Source organism: Rutilus rutilus (assembly GCF_951802725.1).
Source record: "Rutilus rutilus genome assembly, chromosome: 18".
NCBI lineage: Eukaryota > Metazoa > Chordata > Actinopteri > Cypriniformes > Leuciscidae > Rutilus > Rutilus rutilus.
Window position 1 is genome coordinate 30,359,192 of NC_140231.1, and position 22,204 is coordinate 30,381,395.

General features: G+C 38.1%; 1 protein-coding gene across 1 annotated transcript in view; it reads right to left on the reverse strand.

Moving 5' to 3' along the window:
* The window catches only part of col27a1a (collagen, type XXVII, alpha 1a), a 66,505-nt gene that overhangs the window by 33,855 nt on the left and 10,446 nt on the right, over positions 1–22,204 (reverse strand). Inside the window, exons 4-14 of the mRNA XM_084387574.1 lie at positions 18,826–18,888; positions 16,345–16,398; positions 15,479–15,532; positions 15,257–15,310; positions 10,098–10,142; positions 7,939–7,992; positions 7,187–7,231; positions 5,786–5,839; positions 4,314–4,358; positions 3,510–3,563; positions 2,010–2,054 (exon numbers count right to left, since the gene is read on the reverse strand). Of these exons, the coding sequence (XP_084243700.1) occupies positions 2,010–2,054; positions 3,510–3,563; positions 4,314–4,358; positions 5,786–5,839; positions 7,187–7,231; positions 7,939–7,992; positions 10,098–10,142; positions 15,257–15,310; positions 15,479–15,532; positions 16,345–16,398; positions 18,826–18,888 (567 nt within the window). The remainder of the gene's footprint in view (positions 1–2,009; positions 2,055–3,509; positions 3,564–4,313; positions 4,359–5,785; positions 5,840–7,186; positions 7,232–7,938; positions 7,993–10,097; positions 10,143–15,256; positions 15,311–15,478; positions 15,533–16,344; positions 16,399–18,825; positions 18,889–22,204) is intronic.

Genomic DNA, 22,204 nt, shown 5'->3' on the forward strand with positions numbered 1-22,204 from the left:
ATTGTCCAAATTTCAAAAGCATCCAACCCATTTTTAAAAAACAATGTTTCTTTGATCTCCTATATGTTCTGCGTAACCTAAATAAAAAAATCAATTAATAATATTTTATTTCACCTGCATATAAGCGCAGCATAATGGATCTCCACATTCTATGACCTGTCCTAGTTTTTGTTATCAAGGTCATCTTGCTATTTTAAAGATTCCCACTTTTTGTATTGGAGGTCTCCTACAAGAGGTTTACATTCATCCAATGGACAAAAAAAACTTACATTTTCTCAAAATACATTGCAGCATCACCTCTTGTCTCACAGTGTTCGAAAATAGGTTCAGCCTCTTTAAAACCCTCCTTCCTGAGAGCCTACTCTGCTCTGATTGGCCAAGTCTGTTGTGATTGGTCTACTCTGCTCTGATTGGCCAAGTCTGTTGTGATTGGTCTACTCTGCTCTGATTGGCCAAGTCTGTTGTGATTGGCCTACTCTGCTCTGATTGGTCAGATGGCCAAGGCTGTTGTGATTGGTCTACTCTGCTCTGATTGGTCAGATGGCCAAGTCTGTTGTGATTGGCCTACTCTGCTCTGATTGGTCAGATGGCCAAGTCTGTTGTGATTGGTCTACTCTGCTCTGATTGGTCAGATGGCCAAGTCTGGGCTGCGTTCAGCCCCGACAAAACGTTGCACAACGTTTTTTAAACAGAAACGGTGATGCGTTGAACACACTGTTCTGATGACGCAAGAGTTGCAACTATGGCAGCTGAGAAGGCCATTCTTTGTGTTCTTTGTGAAGAATTTTCTGAGCCTGATGAAGTCGGTGTAAATATGTGTTTAATACTACAAATATGCCCGATGTTACAGTTACTGCACTTGCCGCCCAGAACAAAAGAGAACATCCCAATCGAGTGAAGGGATTGCTGAAACTGAAATGGAAGCACACATCTTACCTAATTCAGACTAAAACACATCTATTTAGCCTCACATACTGACTTTATTTGTAGGTCATACTGTTTTAATACCCTGTATTTTCTTTCTCATTTTTAGGAAAAGCACTTAATTGCATTGTTTATTTCTATACCAATACACTTGCAATGAAGCTAAAAATATAAACAACTACATCATTATGTTGATATCCTATATTTTTTACAATAAAACTTTCGACAAACATGTCTTCTAATATCCTCAGTTGTTGCGTATACCGAGCTGCATCGAACACATTTGTAAATTACTTTCCTTGAACCCATTGTGCGAGTTAACTTTAATACCCCGTGCTTTATATACATGTTGCTGCTGATTGGACTGCAGTTCTGACACACCCACCAAACAAGAGAAAACGTATCTCAAACCCCGTTGCACACCGGTGCACGCCGTTTCCAGGAAACATGACGTTCAACCCGGAAACCGTAGCAAAACGTTGCGCACCGTTTTGAACTTGAACATGCCCCTGTTGTGATTGGTCTACTCTGCTCTGATTGGTCAGATGGCCAAGTCTGTTGTGATTGGTCTACTGCTTACAGCGCGCATCAGAAACAAAATGAACATTACCATATCTGAATTTCAGCTCAGGCTCTTCCTCAGCGATTGATACACAGTGATACGAACAGTAACAATGACGTCGGTTTTACAGTATCAATCTCATCCTTAGGAAAAGCAATCAAAGTGGATTTGCTTTCGCAGCGCAGAAAACTGTCGACAACACGAACCAAACCCTTCCAGTCTCAGGTACAACTACAGCGTTTGAGGGTCAAAGCACACGTTGTTTGTGGGCAGCCAGTGAAGACCATAGACTGCCATTATGCAAATTTGTTACAAACCCACGTAAGTTTGCGCAGGAAGTGAGACTCGCTTCAGGCAGTTCAGAATTGGTTCTTTCTTTTGGAAGACAATAACTCTACTTATCAGGCACTTTGATTATTGAAACTTTGCAGGATTTTTACAACAGCTATATTACACACTATAAGAAAGGTGATATCTGAAAAAAGCATAATAGGGGGACTCCTGAGTAAACTCTTTCACTTACAATCAATCCAAGGACACCAGGAGGACCAGGAGCTCCTATAACACCCTGAGATAAACACAGAAACACAGAGCGTTATGCTTTCCTTCTTAAACCGGCACAGAATGCTAGAGCTTCATGGGTTAGTACATGCATATGTGTCCTTTATAATAAGTGCTGTGTATATGCACTCTCTTCGTACTCAGAGATATTAATATGGCTGTAGAAACGAGTGTGTGCTGCAGAGAGAGCGTGTGTGAGTGTTTTTATAGAAACAGAGATGGTTTGTTGTCGGCTCGGCAGCAAGCGTGCTGGAGCCATTTCCTCTCGTTCCCCTGGTGTGATGAAAGGATGAAAGGAGCACTTCACTTCTCTTTGCAGGAAAGGGAGAACAGGAAATGAGAGGGCTTTCAAGTTCCTGTTTTTACACTCCCCACATTTACAGGTGAAAAAGAGGCGGGCTTTGACTTCAACAGTTCCTGTTATGATGTCACCTTCTCCATCCAATCAGAGACATTTTTGGAAATTAGTATTTTTACTGATCACCCCCCCCCCCCTCCCCATCAGCCCCCCAAATATATTATGATATTGACCATAGTAGGGACAGATCCCATATTTAATTTGATGTGAAAGATGTGATTTTTTTCTACAAAAATTTTCCAGTGGACAAAAAGATATGATACAATACCTTCCCGACTAAAATAAATAAATAAATCCATCCAGTTGATAGAAAGCATGATCTAACACATTCCCTACTGAAATAAATAAATGAATAAACAAATAAACAAACAAGCCTAAAATGGTTTGCTGGTCTTAGCTGGTTTAAGCTAGTCTCCACCCATCTTAAAGCAACAAACCAGGCCAGCATGACCAGGCTGAGAGACTACTTACGACCAACAAACCAGTTTAAGCTGGTTTAAGTTATTTTTATTCAGCATCTACCCTTCACAGCCTTGTTTGCCTTCAACAAGTTAAATTTGGCTTCCATACCAGAAAGAAATACAGAACAGTACAGAAAATACAGTGTGTGTGTGTGTGTGTGTGTGTGTTTGTACATAAGTAGTGAGTGGAAAATTGTGTTCAGCCAAGATACCGAAAGTAAAGGCTGAGGTTTACACCCATACAGCTATCTCACACACACAAACACACATTCTGAGGACATTCACCCTGAAAACACACACACATGTTTTATGGGGGCTTTCCATAGACATAATGATTTTTATACTGTAAAAACTGTAAACTCTGTCCCCTAACCCTAACAGAAAACTTTCATTCTGTAACAATCATTCTGTATGATTTATAAGCTGTTGACCAAACTGTCCCATAATTTAGGGTTTACCTGAACCACATAGACACACACACACACACACACACACACACACACACACACACACTTGTTTTGGAGGCTGTTTGTGCTGCAGAAACTATGTAGACGTGCATTTCTCATCTCTGTTGTGAGTGTTTTATCTGCTTTATGAGAAAAAGATAAACTAATATATAAGAAAAACAAAAGGATCCACTCACTGGTTCCCCATCCAGTCCTGGTGGCCCTCTTTCTCCAAAATCCCCAGGAAAGCCCTGAGAGAGAGACAATAAGATCAATATTACAACACATCACTGTCAAAGTCACTTATGACGTCACAGATTATCTAGACACAATTAGATTTTTGTAAATAATCATAAATTGCTCTCATGACGCTAATTTCTGAGTGGTTTCTAGGGTGTCCTGGATGGTTCTGGCTCTTGTTCGTGTTGTTCTGGATGGATGAAGTTTTCTGAGTGTTATTAGCATGTTGCTATCCAGCATGTTCCCATCAAAGAGTGGATTAAGGGGATTGCTCAAATCACTAACCCTTAGTATGAGCAACCGTGGTAGTTAGCACTGCTAATGATGACATCACTCAGATAACTCACTGAGCCCTGCTGATGCAACAGGAAATTTATGAGGTCAGATGTCAAAGGTCGTGCAGATTTAAACAAACTCTGCATGGCTGATTCTGCATCTTAGTAAGTGTGTATGTGTATCTATTGTGTCCCAAAAGCCAAGGGATAATGATCATTTCATGATCCAATGAAAAGTACAAGTCTCTCTCACACACACACACACACACACACACACACAATTAAATATAAATAACTGTTATTTACTAAAACTATACTACGCATGCAGCTTTAATGACCTCATATTGAGAAACTTACACTGTTACACTGTAGGGCCATGCAATACAATAAAATTATGACATCTTTGACAAATATCTTGCATTTCTCACACACACTTACAACAAACTCACATCTGTATCTATAAAGTATGTTGAGACAAAACTTTACCGGCCTACCCATCTTGCCCCTCTTCCCTGGTGGACCAGGACTACCCTGAAAAAGACAGCGAGACAGAGAAAGAGAGAGACACTAAATAATATGGTCAGCTGTGATTAAAAGTCTCAGCCATTAGAAAGAAGCACTCAAAGATCCCACTACCATGGAATTGTGTGTGTACACACACACTCCATTATCATATGACTCATCCAAACACCCTCAGCAGAACACCAAAACCAGCTGGAAGTAGTTTCCACTTTCTCTCTCACACACACACACACACACACACACACACACAAATCCATGATAGGATCTACTGTCATACATCTACCAGTAGTGGGCAGCACTTGCTTTAAAAATCTACCACTAATCTATTTCCATATTAATAACTGTAACAGCATTTAGAATTACACTTAGAACTATAACAGCTATAGATAACTAGTTTGTACTTCCTTCAGGAAATACCTTGTGCTTGCAAGAGAGGAAAGTAATTAGCTACAGTTAATAAATACCCATATACTAGTATGCAAAATAGCAGTACAGTCACTGTGCTACTAAACATACATTCATATAATGCAAGGAAAGTCATATTACAAATGACATAATTGCATAATCTTTACACAAGGTTTAAATTAACGTCTTAACTGTCAACGTCCCATTAGCGGAACGCTTGGCTATAGAAATCATGGATTTCTATAGCTATAGCTGCTCTTTTTATTGCCTTTTTCCCCCCTATCAAACGGTTTAGTAATCATCATAAATTAGGTATTTAAAAGCTCAAAATTCATCCTGTGAAAACCGTAATCAGACTCTCCATTACCATGTTAAACGGTACTTTAAATCCTTTGAGGGGGAGAAGCCCGCTAATCTTGATAAAACGCATATCATTAGAAAAGCTCTGAGACTCAAGGTCCCATACTCCTTTTTTATTTTATTTTTATACTAGTGATATTGTGACAGAAATATATAAATTTGTTACAGGAGAAAATTCAATGGAGTGTGGCTGTCACCCGGTGGCCATTATTGGTACAGCACCTAAACAAAATCTCATAGGAACATAGATTTTTGTGATATCAACTTCAAATTTGGAACACAACTTGATTAGACATATGGCTTTGATTTTATAGCAATAAACTTCAATAACTTTTTTACACTTCCATTTTTCGAAGTGCTTTCACTTTTTCCAATCTTAGGTCTATATTCCAAAACACGAATCACAACCATTTACATTTGGATAGTGCATTTTCATGTCTATGCTCAAGAAGGGGGGTGACAGTTAAGGAGTTAGTGTAGACTATAAATGGGAAATCATGTAATATGGTTTATCATGTCAATGATGTGACAGCATTAATGAGGTGTTTGTTTCTGTAGGTGTTTTAATGGATTCAAGGGAAATACTTTAGCGGCATTACACAACAGCCAGGCATTCGGGCTAAAAAATGAGAAGGAGGTTACAGACGGAGTCATAACATGAACAGACTCACTCTTTCACCATCAGCTCCAGGTAAACCAAAAAGTCCCGGGATTCCAATGAAACCCTATAAAAGAAAGAGAGAAACAGAGAGAAGCTCAATACTGATGCATGGAGCAGAGAAAATAGGAAAGAAAGATCACAAATCATCCAATTATTTACTCAAAAGTAGTGTTCGGGTGGTTTTTATCCAAAGCAACTTACAAATGAGGGATACAACAAGCGATTCATCTTAATATTAGTTGCTAGGGTGTTAGGTTATTGCTTAATAGGCTGTCCATATTAATTGCATAGACCTATTCTCTCACAATCACAAAATGTACCATTTATTCTGCGACAAATGTAATTCTTAAATAGAAAGAGTAGTAAAACTAACCCTCAGATGAAATAAGACTTTAAGACATGTCAATATATATATAAGACAGTTTAGTCTATATAATCATTGGCAATCCAACTGATGTCCACTGTATGATTTGATCACAAGGATGTACAGATGAATGGAGAGGTGCTAGGATGGATGAATGGACGTCTTCGTGTTGATGCAGGCCATGAAGTAAGTGTATATGCCCATGGACTGCATGGTGCTGGCCTCCACAATGTAGTCCAAGGGCACATACACTCACTTCAGGGAACAATCGATGGCAACATGCAAAAACAAACACAGGGTACAATGAAAACATATGCATTCAGGTTCACTTACGCTCAGAACTCCATGCAAGGTGCTTTAATACAAATGTGCAATTGGACGACACATGTGTGTGTGTGTGTGTGTGTGTGGTGCCTAAAGACAGCAGGGCCTCAGTCTGATTTTAAACAGGAAATTCCAGCCAATGTGGGCGGAGTCTAGCCTGATAAAGAGCCTTTAATACAGCTCAACTACAAACACAACAGCTAGAGCGCGCGTATGTGTGAGCACACTATATAAAGCGGCACAGTGAGAGTTAAGTATAAATTGTTTCTGAATACATCAAACAGATGACAGCAAAATAAATGAAGGTGGCTGTACATGTGAACATGTTAATGTGACCGTAGGAGGCTAAAAACACACATAAATGCACACTTATGGCTCGGGCAGCTGTCAGCAGCAAATTTGTCATGGTTGAGTCTCTGTTGACTCAAAAAACAGAAAAAGGGAAAACCAGAAAACGAGGGGGAGACGGAAGAAAAGACAAGCTGTAGTAGTGAAAATCCCTCTTATGGAGTCGAGGTCAAATCACTTGACTTTAAAACTCAAATAAGTCGACAAGAATGTCAGGAAAGAGTCTGAAACTTCATTTTCAGCTCTTTGTAAAAGATCAGACATTGCAAATAACCTAGCAACAGTAACCATAGGCCGCTCAGACAGCTCGAATGTCACAATGACAGCGTTGTAAGTTGCAATCACACATCAAACGGGAAGAGGACGTGTACACACCCGAGCACCTTTCGGCCCAACAGGCCCTATTGGACCAGGTAAACCCTGGAAGAGAAGAGAAGAGAAACAGAGACTTCAGTAACACATCATTTAACAGGCAAACTGGAACTGAAATTAATAGCTTGTTTCTTTTGATAAGTATCCAAACTTGTGTGCCCACAAGAACAAGAACCCTGATGAACTTATAATGGACTTATCACAGGCTTCATAAAGAAAACAGATCCACAAAACTACTGCGACATTGTAATATTTAGGCTGACATGCAGAAAATAGCAATAGACATTAAGTAATGGATAATTAGCATAAAGCAGAGGGATCTCGAATCACTCAAATATAACACAGCTACCTACCAAATAATTAAATATGTGAAGTGAATGAAGCGATTTACTAATCAAGTATTCCAAACAGCCATTTTATATAGTTCAACACAAGCAACTTAAATGAGCTCAATATGTGTTAAAAACCAAAGGCTTGTGGCTCTGGATGGATATTTTATTTAGTTTTATTCTGATTAAATCCAAAACTCCATCAGTGAAAACAACACAAGTGTTTCAAAACATGAACAGTGGCCAGAGCGAACGACTACATCATTTCCTATAACTGAACACTTATTTTCAATCTCTGTGCCCTGCAGCTATATAACTGCAATGAAACAGTCAATGAAAAACAAAGCAAAAAACACACTCAAACAAACAAACGCATACACACACATATACACGCCACACTCCACAGCAGAGGAAGATCTACTGCACCTGCCTGCCAGGATAGCCTTTGGCTCCAGCTTCTCCACCAGGACCTTGTTCCCCCTGTGAAGAAAGACAAAGAGAAATGCTGGCTACCCTCATTTACATAGGAGAGTATATACATATACTTTAAAGACCCAAAAAAGTATTTGAAGTTGAACACATAAAATGCATAAAAGTCAATGCATTTGATTTAGAACAAAAACCAAACAATATGGCTTTCATTGCAACAAAAAAAGAGAGAGCACAATCAAGCATTTAATTTACATATGTAAATATAATAACTAACTAACAGACAGACAGAAAGACAGATTAGATAGATAGATAGATAGATAGATAGATAGATAGATAGATAGATAGATAGATAGATAGATAGATAGATAGATAGATAGATAGATAGATAGATAGATAGATAGATAGATAGATTTCACAAAAAGAAGTTTGTTGGTTTTGAAATGCTAAATCAGTAGATGCAGTTTTGCAATTGACAGTATTGTGTGACTGTTTGTCACTGACATTTACATCTAATGCAGTGACATTCATGCATTTATACACAAGTGTGTGGTTTATGTCCACATAATATCAAGGCTTTCTTATCAATTCAAGAAATATTCAATAGTGTGATGTGATGTGATGTGATGGGGACTATAAGGGGGTGATCATTTCTGAATGACATTTCTGCACATCTCTCTCTATGTGTGTGTGTGTGTGTGTGTGTGTGTGTGTGTGTGTGTGTGTGTGTGTGTGTGTTGGTGGAGGAATGCTTTTGATACATTTGAGTACTTGTGTTTGGGTGGAGAATTTTATAGACAACTTTGATACTTCAAGCACACTGTAACTGAAAACTTTCAATGTTAAAATACTTTTGCCTATCTCCGTTTAATGCGCAACTACAAGTGAATCAGGCACTGGCAGAACATCTATAATTTTATGAAACATTTGCAATTTATAGGTTTCTTCTATAAAATAAAACAACATTTTGTCAGAATAGACGGCTACTAGTGGACGAGTGTGTAGTTATGACATTTGCCAACAAGGACTACATTTGCTCAACCAATGGCATGAGTTTGGGGTGGAACTATCTGTTTGTCTGACCAATGACAGATAGGGAGAGTGTCCCATAAATCTGTTTGAAACCATTATCTTTGCAATTACCTTGACGCTAGCCACAGAAATGACACACTTCACCTTTAAAGGGTTAGTTCACCCAAAAATAAAAATTCTGTCAGTAATCACTCACCCTCATGTTGTTCCAACCCTGTAATTAAGATATTTTTTATTAAATCTGAGCGCTGACTCACTCCTCCATAGGCTGCTAGGTAATTGATATCTGCCAGCCCAGAAAAGTTCGTAAAGACATCGTTAAAATAGTCCAAGTGACTACAGTGGCTCAATCTTAAGTATATCAAGTGACGAGAATACTTTTTGTGCGCAAAAACAAACAAAAATAATGACTTTATTCAACTCTTCATTTTCTTCTGAGTGAGTTCACGTAGTGTAACAGCGCAGCGCTTCTGGGTTGTACGTCAGAACGTAGGCTCACTATTGGCCAGCATCACACGCATCATCACACACATGACCAGCATCGGCCAATAGTGAGCCTACGTTCTGACGCTTGATAAATTTAAGGTTGAGCCACTGTAGTCACTTGGACTATTTTAACGATGTCTTTTCTAACTTTTCTGGGATGGCAGATATCGATTACCTAGCAGCCTATGACGGAGTGAGCCAGCTCTCAGATTTAATAAAAAATATCTTAATTTGTGTTTCTGAAGATGAACGAAGTCTTACGGGGTTGGAACAACATGAGGGTGAGTAATTACTGACAGAATTTTCATTTTTGGGTGAACTAACCCTTTAAGTCTCCTGAGTTGCGAAAGAACAACGACTGCGCAATAAAACTTTCCACTGGGTATGTGTTTGTCTTTCCCCTCTTTAAACTTTTGACTTGTAAGGACGGTTCACCTTAAATAACACAGAGGGCTTTGAAAAGACTTTTTCTTGTCATGTGAAAGTCTCTGTGTGTGTTTTAAGAGGTAAAACCCACTTTGAATTAGTTATGACTGGTGACGGAGGTTTTTGAGTCAGACAAGAATCTCCCCACACTTTGAATGTTTGTTTATATGCTTGTTTGTTTGTGTAATAGTGTTTATGTCTGTATTACTCACTGGTTCCCCGGGAAGGCCTGGTGGTCCTGGATGGCCTTTTTGTCCCTGTTCACAAAGAGGACACATGGTGATTTAGTAAACACATTACACACACACAGACTCCTAAGACAAAAGAAAGGATAAAAACCACTTTCTAAAAAAGGATGTGGAAAGTCACCCACACAAACACGCGTCTCTCGCAGCGAGTGTGCATTTTACAGATCCATCATTATTGACCCGATCCATCTGTAGTCAATCAGCAAAAGCAGTGCAATATTTTCCACACACTCCTGTATGTTGAACAAAGTACGCTTCTGCACATGTGCATTTGCAACATATGTGGGTTTCAGTGAGTAAACGTGTGTGTGTGTGTGTATGTGTATGTGTATATTTATTACAGATATTAAAGTTTTCCTTTTGGAGTCAAGCTCCCATGAGTCCTACAGGCACAATATTGTGCTGACTACAGCAAGATGTCGACACGGAGCGGAAAATATGCATCAAAGGTAGACCAGAGCGAGAGAGACAGGGTCTGAGGGAGGAATATAGTAAAGTGTGAGACCTCACGAGTACGCCAGAAGACAGGCTTGATAAACTAAGGGAAAATGTTTCATGTTGCATGTGAATCACACTTCTGATGTTTCTAACAACAGTGAGAACATGAACAGAACATGTAGCTGTTAAACAGACAGACAGACAGACAGACAGACAGATAGATTGACAGACAGACAGACAGACAGACAGACAGACAGACAGACAGATAGATAGACAGACAGACAGACAGACAAACAGACAGACAGACAGACAGACAGATAGACAGGCAGACAGACAGACAGACAGACAGACAGATAGATTGACAGACAGACAGACAGACAGACAGATAGACAGGCAGACAGACAGACAGACAGACAGACAGATAGACAGGCAGACAGACAGACAGACAGACAGACAGACAGATAGACAGGCAGACAGACAGACAGGCAGACAGACAGACAGACAGACAGACAGACAGATAGACAGGCAGACAGACAGACAGACAGACAGACAGACAGACAGACAGACAGACAGATAGATAGATACAGACATACAGATAGATAGATAGACAGACAGACAGACAGACAGACATATAGATAGACATACAGACAGACAGATAGATGGCATGAAGTACCATCATTCTAAAGAGAAATGTAAACAAGAACATAAAACTACGAAACACACACACACACACACACACACACACTTTCTTCTCTGCCAAGCCAGTGAAATCCATCCTGTCACACTCTGCGTTTGAGAGATGTCTGTTTCTTCCATTACGTTTGTTTGTGGGAAACCCAGCTCTAATTCCAACATCCATCTCGACATTCCAGCGGACAGACACACACATGTACCATTGATCTTTGTTGTACGTTTACAAGTATTTAAACAGTTATCACACAGTATCAACAGTTATTGTACAGTACTCTTACAAAAATGTGTTATTTTGCTATATATTTTTTGTGTCTGCATTTTTTTAAATCTAATAAAGCAGTAACATTAATCCGACATTAACATAGTAAACTAGTTCTCTTGTAACTAATAAGAAGTTAAATATCCAGCTCTAGAACATCTATTACCGTGTACAGCCGAATCTGATTCAATTGATCAGCTGCTTAATCTGTGAGGCCCGTCTGTAGAATCACAGGCTGCTTTGGTTTATCATTCGGTTCCGTCATCCCTGCATTCATCCCTTCATTCACTCGTTTACGACATGCTGCCATTAGTTTTTCCAGAGGTTCTGCTCTACATTCTGATGTTTCCATTTCTAGCCACAGACGCGTAACACAAAGCACATGGACCGCGCCGCCTGCCAGGTATTCGCAAACACACATGCACACACACTTACAACACATGTACAGACGTGCCACAAACAACTCAATTCAAAAAAATCGATTAATCTGTTCATTATTTCTATGATAAAGCAACAAATTGGATAATAACATAATAAAAATAAAATAAAGCATGAAAAAACATGTTATTCCACATCTTAGAACTGAAATTAAAGCCTATTTAATATAAGAAACACAAATATATATTATCTGCAAATAATATATAAGTCAGTGGTTCTCAACTGGTTTTGCTTTAAAAAAAAAAAAAATTGTATCACTGAAATGTATCAATATTACAATATTAACTGCATAGACCCACAATATGCAAAAAAAATATGTAAATGTCATATTTGTATATATGTAAAACGTCTTTTCCATGTTAAATGTTGATCAGCTGTTCAATTGCTATCTTAACTATATACAATTTTCTGATTAATTGCATTTTAATAATTGCATTCAGCATTCAACCCAAACCAGCAATCATTTTTGGGTCTAAAATAAAGAAAGTGCATAAAGTGTTGATAATATCAACTACTCTTATAATTGACTTTTGTCGTTTTGATTAGTTGTTGGTGCTCTAGACATTACATATGCATGCTCACGACCATCGTTTAAAGCAGGCATCCACTACAGGATTTTTCCAGCGTTCCCACTGTTGAATCCTTCCAACGCAAACACACACACATACACACACATGAAGCTGGAAGCGCTATTACTTACAGTGAAACGCCTGGCAGAGAGTCTAAACTTACAATAATCATGCACAGCTGAGACGCGAAACACACACACACACACTAATGGCTGTAACAAAGAGAGTTACTCATGGTGAACGACTGTACAACTCTCAATAGCCCTGCTTGACATGTATGTGAGCTGAGTATAAAGGAGTGATAGACGACTCATCGGGGATTCCCTCTGATGTTTACACTGCGTTTCCATGTCTACTGAAGACACAGTGAGCCAGGATGAGTGAGAGCGTTTCAGAGTGTTTGCGTGGGTCTCGTAAGCAAGAAGGCAAACATCTGCGCTAATGTCAACCAGCAATTCAACAGCAAAAATAGAATGTGCACATTGTTCAGAATTACTGAAATAATGGAGAGAATGATTCAAGCGCTTCTGGAGTTGCATGATTAATTGTTAAAGTGCCCCTCTTATGCTTTTCAAATATTACTTTTCATGCAGTGCGTAATACAGCTGTTTGTGAACGTAACAGGTCTGCAAAGTTTTAAATATCAAAGTGCATGACAAAAGTTATTGTCTCCTAAAAGAAAGAATCAATTCTGAACTGCTGAAATGAGTCGTCAGTCTCACTTCCTGTTACTTAATGTAACATATTTGCATAATGCCAGTCTATGGTCTTCATTGGCTGCCCGTGAACAACGTCTACTTTGACCCTCAAACACTGTAGTTGTAGCTGAGACTGGAAGAGTTTGTCTTGTGTTGTCTATGTAGAGAAGATGCTGTTTTCAGCGCTGTGAATCCACTTTGATGCACTTCAAAAGATGAGGACTCGCGCTGGAATTGATACTGAAAACCCGACGCCATTGTTACTGTTCGTATCACTGTGTATCGAGCGCTGAGGAAGAGCCTGAGCTGAAAATTAGAAACGGTCATTTGTGACACGCTTTAAGCATTCGACCAATCACAACAAACTGAGCCGTCTGACCAATCAGAGCAAAGTAAGTAGGAGGAGTTTGAAGAGGCTAAATCGTTGAATAAACTGTTTTCAGAGGAAATGTAAGTGTTTTTTGTCCTTGGTTGCATGTAAACCTATTGTAGGTGACCTTCAAAACAAAATGAGGAACCTTTAAAATAGCATAATATGGGCACTTTAAAAGATTGTGATCTTGATTCAAACACCCACGCCATCTTATTCCTAAATGACAATGATTTGGTGATGTAAACCTTTGACAAGTAAGATCACAAACAGCAAGCATTCAAATCTGCCGCTGACCCAGAGAGAGCAGTTGTCATATATAGCACTGTAAAGCAGTTGTCATGTTTTTTTCAACCACACAGTATCATTATTTCTGAGTTACAATAATTCAAATTCTCACAGAAGCGCTGGAATAAAAGTTTATAGTTTGGATATAAACAATGATGTCTAAGGTAGCGATCAAAATAGAGTAAATCACCTTTTTTAAAGCAACTTATCAATTACACTGTTACGCCAGTAGGTGGCGTCAAGTGACTTAAAAAAATTATTTGTCATTAGCCGCTTTCCGACCAAGTAGTTACAGGAACTTAGATCTAGGAACTGTCCACTTCTAAACAGTTCTAAGAACTACTCTCCCCCAAACTCAGTTTTGCTGTTTGCGTTCGCACTGGCCAAGTGGCCATAGGAACTGGTAGGAGGGGTAAGGGAGTGACGCAAGCACGGTGACTTTTATTTCGACGGCGCGACGGACCTTTATTTTGGCGGCGCTGAGAACGCCAGAGCAAACAATGCTCGCATTCTCTGTGTTTATTAGTTAGCGATCTGTCTAACAGTACTGTTTAATATGTTATTAGATAGAACTGTTATAGAAAGTAGACAGTATATTAAAAAAAGGTTATTAGCCTATGCCGTGTGGTTGATGTCCAGTGTTGCTAGCTGGGCAGATAAACATTTAATCATGTTTGGCTTGGTCCCCTCAAAGTTGCGTTGGATTTTCTCTTCAGCATAAAGGTTTAGAGACCCATCTATCACTGTTTTCCATGTTTGTATAGTTAGTTTCTGGAGTAAATATAAAGGCTATAATCTGTATGTTTACATTCTAGCTGTTTTAAAAATGGCGGGTGCTGGTGTTCCGCGTGCGTTCGGTCAATCAGCGTACACTAACGTCACGGATAGTTCCTATAGTGCTGGTTTAGACCCTACTCTGAAGTAGGACCTAAATTAGTTCCTACAAATGGAGTTCCTAGAACTAAAATCGTTCCTAGTTCCTGCGGTGCGAACACGCCGACATCCGGGTACTTTAGCCAATAGTTCTAGGAACTGTGAAAAGGTTCCTCCGGTCGGAAAGCGGCTATAGGATCATTAATTCAAGAGATTAGTTCAAAAACGCTGATTCATCCAGTGATGAGACGAGTGAAGTCTTTATGAGTCATTGAATCATTCATTCAATCATTTAAAAAAAAAATAGACTTTTTAAAAAAAAATAATTTTAAATAGACTGTAGTAACTAACATTTTCTCAGAGCCTCTAGCAATTTACATGTTATTTTGTTTAGAATCATGTGAGAATCTCTATTTTAACGGAATTTTTTGTTGTTGATTTTTTGATTCTCAATTTATCCAGAATCACGCAGCTCTAGGCGTTTCAGAATATCTTACCTTCCGGCCTTCTATCCCGACTAAACCAACAGGACCAAGCAGACCAACGTCTCCCTATAAACACAGACGAGCAAACATGAGGCACAAACACTCAGATGCTGCTCTAACTCTTCTTGTGTGTCTGTTAGGTTGACAAAGATCCATATTCTCATTAAAAACTATATTTTGTCTGTTACTAACATCGAGGAATGTGCATCAGAACAAGTGAATGTGTTTTCTCACTTTATCTCCTTTAGGTGCTTTTCCAGGTGAGAGTCCAGGGTCTCCTTTTTTCCCCTGAGAGAGAGAATGACAGAGAAACAAGAGACTGAGTGTGATAACTAGAGTTTAAATCGTACGATGATAACGTCAGTGGTATTTCATCACCTTTCCAGGCCCAGTAGCTTAGAAAAGCAACAGCACACCTCTTAGCAAACAACACTGAAGATGCTAATCAGATCAAAACAAGGCAGGACTGTTTTGATCTTTACACATTATTACAGCAGTTAAGGGTTTATGTGTGCATGTACGTGTGTGTGTGTCACAGACAGAAAGAGAGGGAGAACGATGTGGGAAGTTTGACTCCAGGCCGTTACACCTTAACCAAGAGTGTCTTCAAAGGCTGCTTGAAATAATTAAACACAGAAAGCAGAGAGCATGCAATTGCACAAACACCCTGCTGAGCTGCTCGGCTGTTTACCACCTTTGTTGTATTTACAGGGATGAAGGGGGCTGACCAATCACACACCAGGACATCACACGCACACCTAACTTGGAGGCATGTTTAGTGGTCTTGGTTTATTGCCCCTCTTTAATACTACAACTACACTTCATCCTCGCTCTTTTCTATATCTTGGGAAAGACTTTCCACTACCTGCTGGGCTTCTCTTGAGTTCAAATAAATCAAAGTGTATGCGTGTGTGTGTGTGTGTGTGTTCATGTGTATGACTGCCTGTGTTTCCAAAACCTTGTCTGGGTTTTGTATGCAGGCCAATAGTACCAGCAGGTGGTGCGGTGATGAACATAACAGAAGGATGAACAGAGCAAGATGAGCAGACCAGTGCATGGGACAGACTGCAGATTATCTGATGATAAATGTTGGTTTTTACCTTCAACCCTGTAAGACCGGGTGGACCTGGCTTGCCGTGTGGTCCTGGGGGTCCCTGCAGGAAATGACATACATACAACATACACATTAAGAATGAATAATTAATCAAAACTGAACTGCGATCAGAATAATGGCGATCCTGAGAATGCAATTGCCTTAAAATGCATAGAATTAATCTCGCCTAGCTAGACACTTCAGTGTTTATATACTTGCATACTTGAGTATGCTTGTGTATTCCTCTGTTCCAGATGCAGTGAATAGATCTGAGATGGTTTCTACCGGTTCTTAGCATTTAACTTCGACCTTTCATGTGACCCTGACCTTGTTCTGATAGCACTTCTTTTAAACAACTTCCCGCTTGAGGTCAGAGGTCACAGCGAGTGTCAAGGTCAGTGGGTGTTATAGGAGGGAGACAGTCCATAAGAAAGCCCAACAGATTGAGTGATACCATGCATAAAGTCAAAAGCAATGCATGTGTGTAAAAAACACATAAAGCCGAGGGAATGTGTGTGTGTGTTGGGGGTATTTGTATTAGGCTGTTTGATATATTGTATATTGATGAAACATCAAATATTATTATTTTGTAGCTGATATAAAATGTAACTCTGTGTGACAGACTCATGAGAATGAACAGAGCCAAAGTCTCTGATCTGCACACAGACAGGCAATAAAATATGATTCACTTTCACAAAATAGTTTATTCAAACTGAATGAACTCGTTCAAAACACTAAAAATGTTCATGAAAGTCCCTGTGTGGCTTTTTTACACATTATTTTTTTATTTATTTTTGTAAAAATTTACATGTTATGCATTACTATTTATTGATATATATTAGGAGTAAATATGTAATGATTATATACTACCATTTAAAAGTTTGGGGTCAGAATGATTTCTGAAGGATCATGTGACACTGGAGAAATGATGCTGAAAATTCAGCTTTAATCACAGGAATAAATTACATTTTAAAATATATTCACATAGAAAACAGTTTTTTTGAATTGTAATAATATTTCACCTTATTACTGTTTTTACTGTATTTTTAATTATAAATGCAGCCTTGGTGAGCATGAGAGACTTACTGACATTACTGACATCAAACTTAAAATCTTGCTGACATTAAAACTTTTGAAAGGTATATATATATAGCCTATATATATCAGAGGTTTGTACTAAGAGGAAGCAAAGATTGCAAAGAAAGCGCAAATAATGTAGGCTGACTTTACTGAAAGTCTCCTTTGTTCTAACAAGCAAACACACACACACACACACACACACAAATAACACACATTTAACATGAAAAGAGTGCAGGCTGAACAAGGCCTAGCAGTCAGACTTTATAACACATGCTCTGAAATACTTCACACCAGCACAAACACACACAACAGAGAGTGACCTCACGGCGGTCCTTTGACGTACGGACACTACATGTTGACTACAGTTGCTAAAACAACACATCGCACCCATGTGATCCTGTCAACAAAGGTCAGAGTTCAAGGTAAGTTTAGTGGGTCTATGACTCTCTGTGTTTGATTTTGCTACAAGATTCTTCACAAGTACTCTTTATTCAAAGGGATAGAACACCCAGAAATGTAAAATCATCTATTATCTGTGTATTAAATATGTGAGATGAGCTACATGTTCAATTTTAATCCCCAAAAAATGAAATTTCTGTCATCATTTACTCTCATGTCATTTCAAACCAATAAGACTCATCTCTGAAACATAAATATTTATTTTGAATGAAATCTGATATTTCTGTCCCTCCATTGAAAGTCGATTCACCAAAAATTCTTGCACTTCAAAACAAAGACCGTAAAATAATCCATATGAACTGAGCCGTTTAATCCAAGTTGTCTTTATATGATGAGCAGATTCAATTTAGGGCGTTTATTCACATATAAATATTGATCAGCGAACATAAGCAGAGGCTCAACCGTACTTGCTTGATGTGTGAGAATGAACCTCATTGGAAGTTTTAAAGCGTCTACGTTTTGGGTGAATAGACTTTCAATAGAGAGACAGAAATCTATACGATTTCATTAAAAATATCTTTATTTGTGTTCCAAAGATGAAGTCTTATGCACGTAGGTGGAGTAAATCATGACAAAAAAATATATTTTTGGGTTAACTATCCCTTTAATACTTTAAAAACTAGGTGCAATTGTAGTTGTGATTTCGTAACTTCATTAAAAACACACAAATGACAAAACAGAGTAAGAAAGCTGAAATGATTGAGTGCGAAAGTGAGTGTGACAGACGGATCCGGAGGGGCGGTTTGTATATTGTTCTGAGGTCAGATTGACCTGCTGACCAGACAAAACCCAGACACTCGCACTAAAAAAGCACCAGTAAAACACAAATACATTAGGGCGAACAGTGTGTGAGAGATTTTATAAGGCACTGCATTTTACAAACTTCCTGTTTATATCTGAGGTCGAAGGTCAGTAGCTTTTTTAGTCTAACACACACATGCACACTCACCCGAGGTCCTCTCGTCCCTGGCTGCCCTGGTTTCCCTGGATTCCCTGGAGGTCCCGGAATTCCCTACCAAACACAAGAGCGTACTTATGAATCGCTGCATAGGTGTGCTAATAGTGCTGCAAGGCCCTGCTTAAAAACTAAACACAGCAAAGAGGAAACAGGAAGTCATTTGAAGGAATTTCCTTTTTCTGATAATGAGCTACAGACTTACAGAAGACCTGTAGATCCTGTATCCCACTGTGTGTGTGTATGTGTGTATTATGTGCGTTTATGAAAAGATCCCTGTGGTCCTTTTCTGTAGCTTAGAAGGTATGTACCAATCCCACAATCCTACAGTTCTCCCCTATTCTGAGTATGGCAGCATTAAAACAAGAACATAAGAATAAAAATGTCAATCTATCAAACTGTCCAAAAGTCCATCAATGATTTGTTTGGGGAAAAATATTTTGTCAAATATTTCATATTTATAAAATTAAAAAAATATTTTAGTAATATAAAATATTAATAAAATAAATATAATTTTTTTAATATATATTTATAAAATAAGAAATATGTTATAAATGTATAATATAAATGTATATGTAATAATATATAATTTTGTTTATAAAATAAACATTTTATTTATTAATATAAATAATTTATTTATTTACAAAATATTTTATAAATATTTATATTCATAAAATAATTACAATTTTATTTATTATCATATTATTTATATAAACCATAAAATAATTACAATTTTATAAAATATTTTCAAAATATGCATATAAAAAATAATGTTATTTTTAAACAACAACAATAATACTAATAATAAATACAAATTTTAAACAATAGTTTTATTTATTGATATAAATTATTTGTACAATAAAAAAATATTTTTGTCTTCATAATATTTTAACCAAACATGGGTCGCGAATGCAGTTTAATGTAGATTTGTACTGTATTTCAATATATTAGTTAAACATTTAGTTTAGTTACACATTCTTAATCTACTTGGCAACAATGGCCTCCTACCTCCTACTGAATAAAAACATCTATTTAAGCCGTTTCAGAGCAATAATATGCCGTACATATCAAATATCATCAAATGGCCAAAAACATCAGGATTCTTCCGGTAATCTCTCCCAGCTCTATCGCTCAAACCAGTATCATATGAATCAACATAGTTGCTGAAACAGAGGATCGGCTGGGTTCTCCACCTCCACCCCCCAGAGCAGTGCCACGCGGCACGGGATGAAAGACTTCCATTGAGCGCGGCTCTCACAGAAGATGAGTGTGTGAGCTTGTGTGTGTTTATGTTAAGAATCTCAGAGCTCTAGAACTATGGCTCTGTTGATGGAGGAGGGGGGATGGTGCTTTCTCACCCACATACATGTACACAGCCCCCCACCGATCACGCACCGCCAAAGTCCTCAATGAACACTGAGATACTACCATGATGCAACACTGCGGTTTGTGTTCAAAATAGCATACTACTCTAATTTCTATTTCTGCAGTTCTAATTCCATATTATGCAATAAACTCAACTTCCATTCCTAGTAAACTGAATGAATATGAATTAATAAAAGCAGCAGTACTTAATTGACACATTTTAAGATAGTTTTAGATTAAAAATGCAAAGGAGGAGCTCAAACGTTGGGATTCTGTTTAAGGAAGCTTGTGCTCCAGACTGTCGAGGATGCGCTCAGGACCGTTTGTCGATGCTGTTGATTACAGGTACTAATGTTGTAAATGATGTTCAGTTTCTTGCACAGACTGATCGTTTCGCTTTAAAAGACCTCAATGTATTGTCAGGAGCCACGGCTATAAATGTAGTTTTGCCTGTATATGTTTTTTGTATATATCACCAAGGATTACGGTTTCAGCTAAAAATCTTCTTTGCATTACTACTGAAGAAAAAAAAGTCACCTACTACTTGGATGGCCTGAGCGTGAATACATTAGCAAATTTTCATTTTTGGGTGAACTTTCCCTTTAACTCAATTTAATAAATATTAAAAACATGTTTATTAACTGAAATAGTGAATAGATAGATAGATAGATAGATAGATAGATAGATAGATAGATAGATAGATAGATAGATAGATAGATAGATAGATAGATAGATAGATAGATAGATAGATAGATAGATAGATAGATAGATAGATAGGGGGATATGTACATTTATATTGATATAAAATATAAATATTAGATGAAAAACTTGCCTTGATTAGATGAAATGTTGCCTTGGCAAATAACTTAAATAAGTTCAAGTTGAAGCACTCAAATTACTAACCGAATAAAAAAATAAATTGAAATAAAAATAAATTCAACCTAAATAGTGATATTACAAAAATAAAATAAAAAATAAACCCATTCCTATCAATAATAACATTTCATATGTTTCATGCTAATTTAAAAGAAATTAGTAGACAGTAAAAAGTACATACTGCACAGTGTTTAGTAAGCCGTAGCATTTCATTGCTAGTTTGACGCTAGCAGTGTTTTGTACGGGTTATTGTATATTTAAGTAGAGCTAAAGATAGAAGCTACAGCTCATTATGTTTGAGTAAAGCGTGTACTGCAGCTGTAAATAATTGCAGACTAAGAGCACGTGTGCATGTGTAATTCCTGGAGTTTTAGTCAAGTACCTGGAGAACGCATCTTTATGGTCGATGATGGGGGCTTTTGGGTAATTATCCTGTGGTAATAACAGGGAACATTCTCTTGGGTGCTACACACACACATACCTGTGAGCCTCCACCAAATTACACGAGCACACACAATGTGATAGCCTAAGGGTTGGAGGTAACCACAGCGATGTGCAGACATAAACACACACAACTTAAAATGGGTCATTGTTCAAGATGTGGGCCATTTTGTCAAGTTTAGTCAGCTTTTTAGGAAAATGCCCTCTAGAGTGTCTGAGCATCACAGACTTCTCTTTGAACATCCTTGTTAACTGAACTGTTCCCAGAAGATGTGCCTTACATCACTATTTTCTCCCCATGTTGCTCCTAGAAGCGTTGCTGCTTCAGAACCTTAAAGACGTCGAAGTCCTGCTGTTTAAATACGGCTGACTCGCATTTAACACAGGACCTGCAATAACTCACTTATCCTTATTTGTTTTTGGGTCACAGGTTAGGTGGTTCCTTTTAAAATTTAGTCTCTTAAACTCTTGGTTTAAGAGTTTTCAATTCATTTGATTGAAATCCCATGCCTAGTTTTCCATGCATGGAACAGGACTCCGTGCTTGTAAAGGTCTGTGCGAGTGTCTGGGTGACTGATAAAATGTTGACCACTTCCCCTGACCTTTGACCCAGCTTTAAAAGCACATCGCTCAACGGCTTTCAAACACAAAGTGAGTCAAATGTCTGTATGAGCTACATGGACATCATCAA